This window comes from Pelmatolapia mariae, linkage group LG10_11 (assembly GCF_036321145.2).
Source record: "Pelmatolapia mariae isolate MD_Pm_ZW linkage group LG10_11, Pm_UMD_F_2, whole genome shotgun sequence".
NCBI classification, from domain to species: Eukaryota; Metazoa; Chordata; class Actinopteri; order Cichliformes; family Cichlidae; genus Pelmatolapia; species Pelmatolapia mariae.
Genome location: NC_086236.1, coordinates 25,773,620 through 25,788,697, shown reverse-complemented (window position 1 = coordinate 25,788,697; position 15,078 = coordinate 25,773,620). Strand labels below are relative to the sequence as shown.

The following is a 15,078-nucleotide window of genomic DNA, read 5'->3' as shown; positions in this document are numbered from 1 at the left end:
GCCACAGAAGTGCTTCAAATTCAAATTTTATATAACAGTGTTAATGTTTTCTAAGTGATGTATATGTTGTCTTTGTATTATTTGTCCTACTTTGGTTAAAAAAGCACAATCACATAATTTTATTCTAAGTCATTGCTATATGAATTTTCAGTCTGGAGAAAACCCATTTTTTGAGTCTTGCTGATCATTTCATCATGCTGAGAAAAAGATTGTTGATTGTGATTGTGCATTCAGTTGCGTACATTTCAGCTGCTTTCATTCAGATCTGAACTATCTGTTGTGTGTACTGAGAGAATTGCATGCAGATTCACCTGTAGGAGGTTTTACTTAACACCATGACTGCTTTGTCCTCCCACTGGGATGATGAAAGTTTGTTCACTGACTGGTTTCATTTATTGTTTCTCTTCACTGAATTAATTCCATCTACTCCTCTGTTCCCCTGACCCTGGCCAACTTATGGTGTAGAGCTGGACAACATGCCAGTTTGCCAAAATACAATATGTGACTCGCTTACTGATGTTAATTCATATGTTGTAATTTGAAATACCTGGGCTGCTTGAAACCACAATGGCTACAACAGTCAGTGATATCCAACTACAAGTTTAGCCAACCAAACTGTTATCAGTCCAGAACTAGACTGAAGAAGTCGCTTGAATGAGTGACAAAACATTTCTCCCACTGAAAAAAGTTTTGTCCAGATGAACAGAGCTGAACTTTTTGGGAACTAGGCAGCCAGTTACCTAAAATGTTAAACCGGTCATATGTAGCCAAACAAATGTTGAAAGTCCATTTAAGTAAGGTCAAGTAAAAAATAACATTTATATTAAAAAAACAAAAACAATCATTTTACTGTTTATATGTTCTAGAGTTTAGTCATATTGTCCAGCTCTATTCTGTAAGTTAAATATGGAATAAATATGTCACTTTAACTACTCTCTTCAAATAAATATTGCTGTTCATTAAGCGACAAGAAATAAGGTAGTAGTTCATTTACTAACACAATACTGACAATATTTCTTCCACTTTCCAGTTTTAAAGGAGACAATCGTTATCACCTCACGAAGAATATATATGGCTAAATCTGGCCACTGTACACACCATGACATGTGTATTTACCCACATTTTTTGCATCTTTTTTCAAAAGTTAACAAACTTTGTCTTTGAAATGTATGTTTCTTAATGTGAGATGACAACCCCAATGCTGGAGACAAGGGTAGGATGCAACATGCATACAGACAGTAGCCTTTATTAATGAAATCAAAAGTCCAACCATTAGACAATCTACAAGGTGGAAAAGAATGATGACATTACCCAGTGGAAACAACCAGGGAACAGGACCTTATAAAAGGAAACACAGAACTATACAGACACTGAGAGGGAGCTAATTACACAGTGAGACAACGGAATGAGCTGACCGTTGGTAAAAAGAATTTGTGACAGGCAAGGACAATGGAGGGAAATGAACAAAGCAAAGCTCAAACTACACACAACAGAACACTATGTCAACATAAAACAGGAAATTAGAAAAAAAAAACATGTAGAACAAACAAAAATACAAGAGGAGAGCATGGAAATAAAACAATGATGTGAACTTGTCCTTTTTTCAGCTTTTGTCTGAAAATACAGAAAACACAAAATCCTGAAAGTTTCCCCACTGCTCAAGAAGTTCAAGTTATATGACATACAGTCCTCTGAAAAAGTATTTTCCCGAATCCCGATTTAGTTTTTTACATATATTTCACACTTCTACATTTCAGATCATCAAACAAATGTTAAAATTAGACAGAGATAACACAAGTAAATAAAAAATGCAGTTTTTAAAATGACTTCATTTCTTAATGAAAAAAAGAAGGTATCCAAACTTACCTGGCCATGAGAGAAAAAGTAGTTGCTTAAACCTACTAATTGAAAGTCACATTGCAGGGGAGGAATTTTAGTCCACTCTTATTTGCAGAATTTGAAGAAAGGGAAGTCAGCCACATTGGAGGTTTTTCAAGTATGAAAGTTTATGCTCATGTTTATGCTCACGAAGTATCGCAATTACATATGAGTCCAACCTTTGAATATGCCATATAAAAATCTTCATTTGTTTGTTTGGTCATTTTGTTCATGTTTTTAACCATTCAGAAGTGGACTTGTTGATGTGTTTTGAGTCATTCTCCTGCTCTAAAACCCAAATAGAGTTTCAGAGCACAAAACTGATTGTTAGACATTCTTCTTCAGGATTTTCTGGTAGACAGCAAAATTCATGGTTCAATCAATTATGGCAAGTTGTCCAGGCCCTGAAGCAGCAAAGCAGCCATGGGCCATCACACCACCAGCAGCATGTTTGACTGTTCATTTTATGAAATGCTGTGTTAGTTTAAAAATTTTTTTACTGGAAGAGAGATCTTCCAAAAAGTTCAACCTCTCCACAGATGTTTTCGCAAAAGTCTTTGGGATCACGGGATGTTATTTTTAGGAAATGTGAGATGTGACTTTGTTTCGTTTTGGTCAGCATTGATATCTGGAACTCTCTTCCTATGGGTGCCATTTTTCCAGTCTCTTTCTTATTGTGGAGTCAAAAATTCTTACCTTAACTGAAGCAAGTGAGACCTGGGGTTCTTTAGAAGTTGTTGTGGGTTCTTTCTGGCCTCCTGGTTGAGTGGGTGATAGCCTCTTGAAGTCATTTTGGTAATCTGGTCATTCCTGAAAAGTTCCATGTTTTTGCCATCACTGTGATTTTCTAGAGTTCCAAAGCCTTAGAAATAACTTTTTAACTCTTTCTAAGCTGATAGATATAAATGGCATTGTTCCTTACCTGTTTGTTGAGTTTCTTTAGATTGTGGCATGATGTGCTACTTTTTGAAACCTATTAGCCTGCTTCACTTTGTCAGACACAGCTAAAGAAACTGAAAAGAAATTCCAATTTCTAAAGAAAATGCCTAATCACAATTAGTTCATGATATCTGCGACATTAGCTATTATGAACATGTCGTCAAATGTACTTTCAGTCATATTTTTGTATTTGGTAGGTAGGTTGTTAATTAGTTTTTTTGGTTTTTGATTTACAGATATTACTTAGTTTATTCAGTTTATGTTGTGCACTTTGCAGTACAGCTACAGTAAATCCATCCTAGTTTGTGATTGTAAGGTGAGGTAAATTAGGAAACACAAGAAGAGAAACTGAGATTGTGTGATGGGATATACATTTTAATTAACATCATATAAACCTTAAGCAACAGAGGAGTAAAACCATGTGAAATAATTTAAAAAATTTGCTATTTCATATGTCAACTCTCCCTGGACTGACACAGTAAGTGGTATGTCACCTACAAATAATTACTGTGATTAATTCCACTATAGTGATGATCAGTGTTGGGGAGTAACAGAATACATGTACCGCCGTTACGTATTTAAAATACAAAATATGAGTAACTGTATTCCGTTACCGTTTTAAAAGGTGGTATTTAGAATACAGTTACTTTGATGAAATGAATGGATTACATGGCTGTATTTTCCTGTTTCATATGTTAGGCTATGCCCTCTCTATTTTTAGTTTCCACGCCGGTGGAAACCCAAACAAAACACGCATTAAGAGGCTCTGATGCCTGTGTCTCAATCTCGCGGCCCATGTCACCTCTACTTGCGGCCCGCAGAATGACGTGAAGAAATATTTTTAAAAATTATTCACAAAAATTATTTAATATGAAGGCAATAGGCAGAGTGTTACAGGCATTGCCTTAAAGAATGTAGCCTCATGGGCACTGTAGTCTGTGCTGCAGGGAGAATGGACTGCCATACCCGTTATGTGTCTGTGAGCACCAGGGAGGGAGAAAAAGAGTAGAAAAGTACGAGTTGTCACCAACCAGAAACGGGAAATGGAAGCATGTAAATATAATAATAACCACTGCAGCCAAAAAGAGTGCCTGACGAGCCCAGTTGTAAGTAAGCTATTAAGACTCGACTGTACACTGTGTTCGTGTTTTCCTCCGAAACAATAAGTTCCATTGGAGCAGCCTTTCAACGCCTCTCTCTGTCTCTCGCGAAGTTGACCCAGACAACAAAGTAAAGCTAGTTTTCAGCTACGAGCCCAACACGGAACCCAACGTATTAGCCAGAGGTCCCTTTACGGTTTTATGCTTTTACGGTTCGGAGCCCCGAACCTGTTTTACAGGTGCGGAATAGTTTTCTATACAAGATCGCTGCAAAAAGTGCAGCCTTACCTAATGTCAACCTACCCATATGGAAAAGATATATATAAATCTTATAAAGTTTGTATCTGTCTTGTGTGAAACTTGTATGAAAAGCATACAAGAGTGAAAACAGATATAAGATCCCTTGAAAAATTATATAATGAAACTTGTATGTTTTGGATACTTACTAAAACAATATATGAAAGTAATGAGAAAGTGGCCACTTTCATGAGTAAATCATGTAAGCCTTATATGATTTACTCATGAAAGTGGCCACTTTCATGAGTAAATCATATAGGTTTTTACTATTTCTTTTCCATATGGGTACTGTTACTCATTTTATATTAAGATTTCAAATCTAGTTGGTATTGGTATGGCAAATAACCTTCAGTAAAAGTAATAAATCACACAGCAATAGTACATTCATGTAGTTGTAAAAAGCATGATAATATATTAAGTAATCTAAAGTATTCAGAATACGTTACTCTCATTGAGTAACGTAACGGATACGTAATCCAAAGTATTCAGAATACGTTACTCTCATTGAGTAACAATAACGGATACGTTACAAAATACATTTTGGGGCATGTATTCTGTAATCTGTAGTGGAATACATTTTAAAAGTAACCTTCCCAACACTGGTGATGATGAGAAATTTATAAACATAGCATAATAATGACCTTTTCATGTGTGCTGGACAAGCACATGATTATCCTCCAGAGTACATACTGCTTTAAGCCCTTTGCAATGATCACCTGAGATTCTGTAGCTGCCCTTTTGCTTTGCTGAAATGACATTCAGGAGTTTTATGACTGAGCCACAGCAATACTCAAAGCAACCTTTAAACTGTGTAAGAAATTTATTTATGTCATTTTGTTTTAGACTAAGCTATTGAACTTCTGCCCAGATATTTCAATATGACACCTCACCTTAGAGTTTGATTATCCATGTAAGTACCAAAAATTGTGCAAGTGTCTTCAGCACCACTCACTTCACCAGAACTTGCAAGCTAAGAATGATCATTTTTCTCACCCTACATTGAAAATCGAACATTAGTCAACTGTTTAACAACTGTTTTATATTCTTCAAATATATAGAAGGAAATTGGACTCTATCTATCTATCTATCTATCTATCTATCTATCTATCTATCTATCTATCTATCTATCTATCTATCTATCTATCTATCTATCTATCTATCTCAATGCTAAAAGTCAGACAAAGGTTCCGTACATTCAGTCTTGTATGATGAAACAGTACCTAAATTACATGATCTGTATACTAGTAGTATATACATTTTCCATAGAATTATGTCTTCATTACTTAGGAATGCTGAATCTATGCTGACTTATTCATAGTGCTACTTCTTGTAGCGACTCAGATGCTAAAATATTTATCTAACATCTAAAACACAAGATGGTGCCAGAGCCTCTCTAACGTCAGTTTTCATTCCATATATTCAGACTTCCATTTAATATATTCGGATTTTCATTCAATATATTCGAAGTTCATTAATTTCTTGATTTTTGACACACGGTCAACTGATTGCCAAGAGGAGACTAGGAGCCAACATAATCTTAATAATTAAAGCCTTTTTCATTAATTAAACCTTCATCTCTTGCAGTCCATTGCTCCACTCAACCTAGAAACAATTAATCTCTCTGTTTGGCTGTTTACCAACTCTTGCAATTTGGTGTTCAGAATGTACACAGAATGCCAAGGGTAGGGGGATGAATGGATGTTCTCTTGACCTTGTAAGTAGGGCTGCACATTGCACTGAAGTCCCTGCTTCATCCTGCTCTTGCTTTAACACAACACAGCTGAAACATTTTGTGCAAAAAACGCAATGTAAAGACCTTGGTGGGTTTCAATCTACAGTCACCATCATCCAAGTTTTATTTTACAAGTGCCCTGAAAAGTTATCTATCATTCAGTTAGAGGACTTGTTGGACAACACACTTGACTCAAATTACATAACCTCTGTCATGATAACATGAACCATTTACTTGTGGCTACAATTTACAGCACTCTACACATTCACTTGCTACATTACAAAAGAAAAAGACACAAAATTTGCAAGAAACCCATACTGACACATTGTGGAGTTAGTAATACATATTAGCTCAAAATGTTTCTCTACAAAATGTACCTCAGTTTGCATTACCATCTGCTCCTTAATACAAGCTGAACTCTACTGACCCCATTAGACTTCTTTTAGTTAAGTGGCACAAATAGCCATTCAGTTGAGTAGCATTCTTGGAAACCTTTATGCATTGCAATATGCCATAAACAAAGTTATAGACATTGATTTTGCACAGGATACGATAAGAAGCAGGCAACTAAATGCATGGAAGAATAACAGAACATATTCTGTTTTCTGAGAAGAGAAAAACGTGTTTGAAAACAGTGCAAATATTGTGCTTTTACTTTTCGAGGTTTAATCAGCCACTTCATGTGTAAATAAAACCTTCCTTCAATAAAACCATGAGACGATATTATGTGTCCAATATGTATATAAAGGTTGGCTTCATTTACAGTTGGATTTCTTGAAAAGCTTGAGCGATATGACAGGTAAAACTAGTCAGAAGGTAATGTCCATCCCAATTCTCCTATAATAGCGTTTAAAAAAAAACTAAACTAAACTTAGTCATAGATAGTATTAAACACAGTCAAAAAAAGCCAGTAGAGTACCTTAACCTGCATTCTATCCAAAAGACACCAGATAGCAACTGTGTGTAGTTGCAAAAAGACAAGTTTATGGGAAAATGTATTTTATACATTATCTCTGTAAACACTTTCCTGGTGAATTTATGGTACCACTCAATTGGAATCTGTTTTGTAAGTGATTATCTTTGATATGAAACAGCCCTCTTATTGGCTAATTGGTTGTCGGTCACAAATCATTAGCCCTTCCTTATCACGTTTGGTTTTACAACCAGCGTGTTTTTGCTCATCTAGAGGCTTCAGAAACAAATGGGTGACATCACTGTAGTTACATCCACTTTTTAAACTGTCTGTGTTATTAATATATTTATGAGAAAGCACAGCTTCACCTCTAAGGTGATGATTATATAACCATTTCTAAACAAACAGGCCCTATTTAAATGAACACACTTACACAATTTTATCAAGTCATTCATGCAATAAAGAACCTTTCCATTAATAATTTCAGTACTTTGATTGTAACTACATTGAATTCAGGACAAGATTAAGTTCTCTGAGTAATTCTGCTTCCTTCTCTAAAAATTATTTCTCAGCACCATGAATGACTGCTTTCATTTTTCCCCCCAAGGACAACTGTCTACAGTGGGTTATTCAAGTGTTTGCCTTGGTTTCTAAGATACTGGATGTGCATGCGTGTGTGCCTGTGCATGTATGTGTGTGAGCTGCCAAGTTTCATTTTCAATTTTGCTCTGTTTATCCAGCAGATTCTCTGCAATCTGTTGACAAAGAGGCAGCCATGACAGCTAGGGCAAATGTGGCAAAATTGCACAGAGGCTGACAGAAAAAAAATGAAACTGATGGCTGTCAGCTCTGAACAACTCTTTATAAGAGGACAGATCTATAGAGGCAGTATGGCTGAGTGCTGTGCTGCAAATAAAAATGTCGCTTCTGAACTAACAGTTGAACTGCAACTGTATCTCAGTTAGATGATCAATTTCCTCCTCTTATCAACTTCAAAGGTTGAATTTTAATTTGTTGTGTTGTCATTGGTGGTTGGCCTCTCGAACACGTACGTGCAGTCATTCAGGCAACAGGATTTTCAGTATAATGGAGTTTATTGAGGATGTGCAGAAAACACTGTTGTGGGAAAGAAGCCCTGAGGTGATGAATACATCGATTAGCTTCACGGCGGTGAAATAAACAGGTGGTGTCAGAGATAGGCAGCTTTTCTCAGCTCTGAGAGGCAGTGTTTTCCATTGCCACTGACAATCTTGGGGACAAGGAGGGTGCCAAGGTTGAGGACTAAGGGCTGTAGAACACAGGTGTTAAATGAGAAGTTATGAGTGGGGAGAGGGGCAAGTAACAGACTGCAAATTTATGATTTTAAATTTATTACAGTTGTGTTTGAAGAAGATTACTTTCTCTTAAAGCAGGCAGTTGGTAAGGAATTAGGAGGCGACAGAGATAATGAATCTGCTGGTGAGGCGGAGCTCACTGCAGCAGTGGATAATTCAGATTTGTTTATGGAGCTATATCACTGTCTGTCACTATAAAATTTCACTGTGCGCAAGGGGAAGACACGTCGCTCCATGCCAAGACATAACTTACTGTGGCAGATGAGAAGCCAGGGGTAAGATGTCGAAAAGCTGCACCCTAAGCAAACACGGTGATACCAGAGCTTCATTGTGACATCACAGTTAGCATCAGGGCAAAATTTTTAAAACTGGCAATTAGTTAAGAAGATTATAAAGTGATATTTTCTGACAAAGTGAAAGTTTCTTGCAGTTTGTAGAAAGTCATTTGCTAACATTTATATTTTAACAGCAAATGGATAATATAGTGGCAATGACAATTTATCAGTTTGATACAAAAAAATAATTTCAACCAACATCATTATTAGCCATTAATCTTTTTGAGGGGGTCTTAATTCATTGTAATGATTGGTACATGATGTTGTTTGAAAAAAAAAGAAAGAAGCCATCTGCATGATAATCTGTTTCTATTTTGTTCTAAAAAAGTTTAATTGCACTAACCCAAAATACATTAATGTGGAAAAAAAAATCTACATGCACCATATGAGTACATACTTTCCATGACATTTATGTATGCTCTTTATCATCATGTTTGCCTTCCAGGTTGTAAATCGCCAGTGTATGCATATCTTAAACTTCAAGGTGAACATAGCTAAACACCCTTTAGCACATAAATGTGAAAGTAAAACAGCCTTCTTATGTCAGGCTTGCCCTGGCTCAAAGGAACTCCCATGAGAACAGCAGAACACAATAAAGCCAAGGCTCTTAAAAAAGCTATTTTGGCAATAGTACAGAGACAAGCTAACAAGAGAAGCTAAAATACAGATTTTACTCTCTGGGGGTCCTCCAGTAACTAGAGATGGATTTTGTTGCCAAGGATAAACAGCAGAACTTATCTTGGCTGACACTTGTACACCGCGAGTCAGATCAAGTAGGCATGGACAAAGATACATATCAATATTGGTATGCATTTGGATTTACTTAGATACCTTGTATCACAGACTGCCAGGAGAGGCTTCACTGCTTCATGTCGGTGGCACAATGTGAAGTGGTAACATGAAAGATGAACCATTAGGGTGAACAAGATGAAAATAAATTGGCCACTGAGGGAGCTGAAGGCCATTGGCCTTTAGCTTACCCTCAGGGTAGCGGAGCCACAGAGCAGGACTTGGGGTCTCAGGTGGGGTGCATGTAAACCACCACACTGTTTGAATGTTGCAATTAGCCAAATGTCATGAGTCACAACTCAGCCTTTCGAGGCAAGGTTACACATAATCAGACTGAAAAGGTTGTCCACCACATGTTGGGAAAATTTCATGAAATGACACCGCTCATGCTGAACTGCGATCTAAAAAAAAGCGAGCGAATAGTTCTGTTTTTTCTCCTTTGAAAGTGGAAATACCAAACAAAAATTGCACAGCTGTTCATCTGAACAGCTACTGTGTAATTAGTGTAAAGTTGAGCTGTCATGTACACTATTTCTAAACCAAAAATGCATTATAATGAATGCAGCTCACTCTGATACCATGTAGTAGCTTATATTGGACTTTATAATGTTCTTTGCATTTCAAATTATACAGTGGCTCTTTACAAGCCCTTTAATCACTCTATCCACATTTCCTCTGAAAATGGATTATTCTGACATTTCATGTGTCTAAAATTGGCTCTGCTCTGGGGTGAAAGCGCCACAGATATGAATATCCTGTACTGAAATGTGTTAATATCACTTTACATGTTGACATTATCTTAAATAAAAATGTCTACTAACAAGAACTGTGTGAGGCTGACTTTGTCAGTGTAAATAGCAGACTGTTAATATTTCTCTTTTGCTGTTTAAAGTGACAAACCAAGCTGAAATTACTAACAACCTGCAACCTGGCTAGTTTGTGGTAGCACAGATCCCCTCCAAAAGCTGGAAGAGATATAACATTTCAAGCCCTACGATTTATTATAAATACAAAACATTATAAAACATATACTCTACGCATCCTTAAAAGATAAAACTTATTCAACAGTGTGTCCAAGCCTGCAAACCACCAACGATTCCTCTGAACACTTAATTTTTTACCCAGTAGATTACTTCCAAATGGATTTTCCATTAAGAAATGAAATATAACCTCTATAATCAGTTCAGTGTTGTTTTCTCATAATAGTGTTATTACTACACTAGAGTTCAAATAATATGCAGAGTGGATTATTTCATTTTTTTAATCAAATTGTTTTAGCTGTTTTGTTGTCATTATTACTACTTGTACCACAGTAAAACAGGGGCTTCATTATGAGTATTTTTCATTTGTTCGCAGCAATATCTGAAGAAGTGAAGCAGTTTCGGGCCAAATCGGTCCCCTGAGGGCTGAAAATGTATCTCAGCAATAAATTTGTTACAGTAAACTGAATTTTTATTGAACCAAAAGCCGTAATGACCCACAAAGTCAGCAACATCACCGCTAGACCGATATATTAATGTATAGCTTTTATCAGACTGAGGTGTAGGTATTGAAATGCAGGGACCTTGTAATTGGGCTCTGTGGGCTAGGTTGTGAGTCTGCTCCTGTATTAAAGTCACATGTAGTACAAATTGGGTAAATTAGGAGGAGTCACATTTGGTGATGGGATTGTGTCTGTGTGCTGGGTTGTCCTTGTGATGGGATGATAGGTAGCTAAATTGAGTGAAAGTGTGACAAAATTGTCAACATGATGCTAATTTATCTATCCTTGTGGCGCTTCTGGAAACCTAAGCAGTTGGATATAGAGTTTAAATGGTCAATTGCACATTGTACTCCTTGTCTGCACAGTATCTGCAGCCTGTCCTAATCCCTGTCCATCCATTTCGAGTTACTAATGCTGACAGGCTGGCCCACCCTGTGCATAGCACCTATTGCACCATTGCCTGAAGCAAGTCTCCACAATGCCGATCGACTCCAGCAACAACAAAAAAAGCTATCTCTATGTAACATGGAGCTGTCATGGGGTCCAGAGATAATGATGATGGAAGTTGAGCCTGAAACTCTGAAAAAGAACCAGCGTCAGACAAAGTTAACAAGAAGGCAAAGAGGTATTTTTTTTTGTTGTTTTTAAGACATGCCAGACAAGCCAGTGTTTGAAGTGGGTACACTATTTTTACATATACAGGTATGCCTATAAAAGTAGATACATTGATGTTACACTGTTTATAATACATCTTTTTTTTTACATTTATGCACTGGTGTGCAGCTTATTTTTGAATTATTGCTGAAGAACAATTGGTGTGGTTTCTAAAGTTTGTTTTAAGATTCCCTGGATAATTTAAACAATTTACCATAGTTTTTATATATATATGGAATGACATTTCTTTAGTTTAAACTGTAACTGTGGAGTATATTTTAGAACCATTTGTAATGTAAAAATTGGTTAATTGTTTCAGAAAAATCCAAAATGGGCATTTCTTGTTAAATACAAATCATATTTCAAACTCAGGCAATTGTGAGAAGAGAATTTGTTAATTTTCACATACACATTTTATTTTGCATCATAGGATTGGAAAAAAAAATGGCCCTACTGTATGTGGCTGTGTATTCCTGAGGGCAAACCAATCTGGCATGTAAAGATTCTTCATAGGGAGAGCCATTACCAGAACAACGGTCAGAACATAACCATCCAAACAAATGTAAAGACATCACATTCCCAATCTCACTGGCAGAAAATGATAATTGGCTGTATTTTTTAAAACTTTACAAAACATCTTTCAATTTGGCAGTCATTCAAGTCTATACATGTTGATGATAGTGGAAATCCATAACCATTCTGCTGTGTCGTTCATAACAACAAATTTGAACAGTATCATTTCTTTGATGTTTAACATCATAAACACATGTCATTAAAAGATCCTATTTCTCTACAAGTGACATTGGACATTTTTAATTAATCTATCCAATGCATTATAGGTGACCTGCTCCAAGTTCCTGTCATCTTCTCATTTCACAAACTGTCATATTGTATTTTTAAATATTGCACTATCATCATGTCACTGGATGTAACTGTAAAAGGAACAGATATATATATAAATATGTATTAAGAGATTAATGCTGGGAATGGCAGAGAAGTATATTTCCATTTGTGTTTGCTTTGGATATCACAGCTGATGTGTTACTTGGTTACCATACAAAATCTTCTATTAACCATTTGTTGAGAAACATTTTTAGTATAATGCATAATAGGTTTCCCAGCAAAAGAAGTATGAAACACAGTTAGTTATTTTGGCATATTAGTTTTCGCCTGTGTTTTTTGCCTCATAATTCTCAATATATGAACATTTCTCAAAAAAACAAAAAACAAAAAATACAGCACAGCCAAGTATACATGTCTTCTTGTTTATGTTCTCGATTCCCCTCTTTGCCATTATGATTCTCCTCCTCAGCTTAGCTGACAATGGGTTTGTGCTTATTTTCACCAAAATGCTCTGTGCAAAAATACAATGATACAGTAGCTTCATCAAAACAAGCTAACAGTTTGAGCATTAATGAAAAAAAGGACTCACGGTAATAAATCACAAAAAAGACAACATTGGGTTTGGCTTGCATAGCAAAGCAAAAGAAAGAGAAAAACATTAAAAAATCTATTTACAAATTATGCAAGTCCTTTTTCATTTGAATCATTAGTCATTTTGTTAGTTGTGTGTTTTCTTCCTCATCTCCACTGTGTGAATTGTTGTACACCATGTGACAGAAAATAGAAGCGGACATATAACGCACTCTTACTCTTTTGAAGAGGGGGATGAAAATAACACTGTGAGAGTGGTGTCTGTGTCTGTACATGACATTTACAGCTCTGCATTTTATCCTGCACAATTTTGCTTCTTTGTCTTTATTCTGTCTTCTCTCCATCTTCCAAACATCATACAGTGTCACTCGCAGAGAAAAATCTCATAGCGCTTATAAACAAGGTGTCCTGGGACAGGCAGCAACTGCGGGGAATGATGCTTCACATAAACTCTGAAAGAAAGACAGACAGACACAAAGGAAACAATGTAAAGTCTGGATGATATTAAAAACTTTACTCTCACAATCTGGATTTTCAGCTGCCACTCTCAGGATGTGTCTGATGTGACAAGACAAAAGATTTTTGTTTAATCTATACCAAAACTGTATTTGTTTTTTTTTTCTAGGTTATGTATGGAATTTAATAAAAAAAAACCCAGGTGATCTGACTTTATTTTATTATTCCCCTTCCACCAGATTCTACAGTTTCTTTTAACTGAATTTTACCATTCATAGGAACAGCCTTTTTAACTTTGGGGTTCACTGTTAGTAGAATATAACATCACTGCTAATATTGCAAACCCTTGAATGTGGTATACTGTTCCAGAGAACACTTAGTGTTTGTTAGATTTAGGAAAAACTGGCAAGCATAAGAGTGTCAGGAACTTTGCCAATAGCCAAAATGGTATGGCTACACTACTGGTCAGAGCATCTCAGTCCTGTCAGTTGATCCCACATGACTGAGATGCTACGTTTTGATCATTACATACAAAAAATACAACAAAAGATAAGTTTGAACTGGTGGCATGGAGAGTGAATTCTAGCCTGTAGCATCCACTGCTGAAAGCCTTAAGGCTGCTTGTGAGAGAAAGGTGAAAACACAATGGAGCTATGCTTGGTGGCCTGATCTGATACATCACATTTTCAGTGAGGTGTGTTTCCCTGTTATGCAGGAAAGACACTGGTGCACAACAGGAAGCTATTTTACATTGGGAGTGTCATGCTCTGGCCAATGTTCTTCTCAGTAACACTATGTAAAGGCACTCATGTAGTTGTTCCTTTAACATATATCAACTGCCTAAACATTCTTAGAGACTATCTACACCCCTTCCTGTCCCCTTTAATTCGATTGATGATTCCTTCATACTGTAAATTTCATTCAAGACTAGGGTTTATGTTTTTTAACTGTCCTCCAAATTTTCCAGATCTCAACTCAACTGAGCATCTGAAGGATGTCCTGGAAAAAGTCCAATCTGTGGGAGTCTTACCTTTACATGCCACCAGTCATATTCAGAGGTTAAACGGTATTACGGAAGTGGTTTTAATGTTGTGTCTGATCAGTGTATGTAGTATATATGTAGTATATAATTGAACCTGTCTAATGTTAATCTTTGCAGAGTGAAAATTATTAAATGCATCAGAATTCATAAAAACTTGCATGTTATTACTTCCTTGCTTGTGTTTGCTTTACAAGAGATATCCAATATTTGTAATTTGCACACATGTGTGCGCGCATACACACACACACACACACACACACACACACACACACACACACACACACACACACACACACACACACACACACACACACACACACACAAATACAGTAGATCCTTTTGAGGATGAACACTCACAGTGTTCCCTTTTCTCTGTGCCGTTTGTGGAAGGATGCCCGTTGTGGGAGGGTTCTATGCCAGCTCTCTTGTTTGAACCCCTACTCAGGGTGGCCCTGCTGGATGATGTCGTGCCACTCCAGGATGCCATATGCTGCCGCTCCAGCGTGGACACACTCACCATGCACTCCTCAGAGGGGTCTGAGGGAGCAGCTGCCCACGAACTGTGCATGTGGGAACCCATGCCGTGCAGGGACTTCATGGCTGGTGTGTGGGCTATTGAGTGGATGGTAGATGAGGGTGTTTGGCAAAGGATACGAATCAGACATCACGATATGGGCATTCTCATTAAATGT

The 15,078-nt window shown here is 36.8% G+C and overlaps 1 protein-coding gene across 2 annotated transcripts in view; it reads right to left on the bottom strand.

Moving 5' to 3' along the window:
- Window positions 1-10,775: 10,775 nt before the first annotated feature.
- The window catches only part of LOC134635744 (roundabout homolog 2-like), an 82,548-nt gene continuing 78,245 nt past the window's right edge, over window positions 10,776-15,078 (bottom strand). For both annotated transcript variants that reach the window (XM_063485249.1, XM_063485250.1), the window contains 2 exons: window positions 14,744-14,998; window positions 10,776-13,340 (listed from right to left, as the gene is read on the bottom strand). In XM_063485249.1, coding sequence (XP_063341319.1) covers window positions 13,339-13,340; window positions 14,744-14,998 — 257 coding nt within the window. In that variant the 3' untranslated portion in view covers window positions 10,776-13,338. The remainder of the gene's footprint in view (window positions 13,341-14,743; window positions 14,999-15,078) is intronic.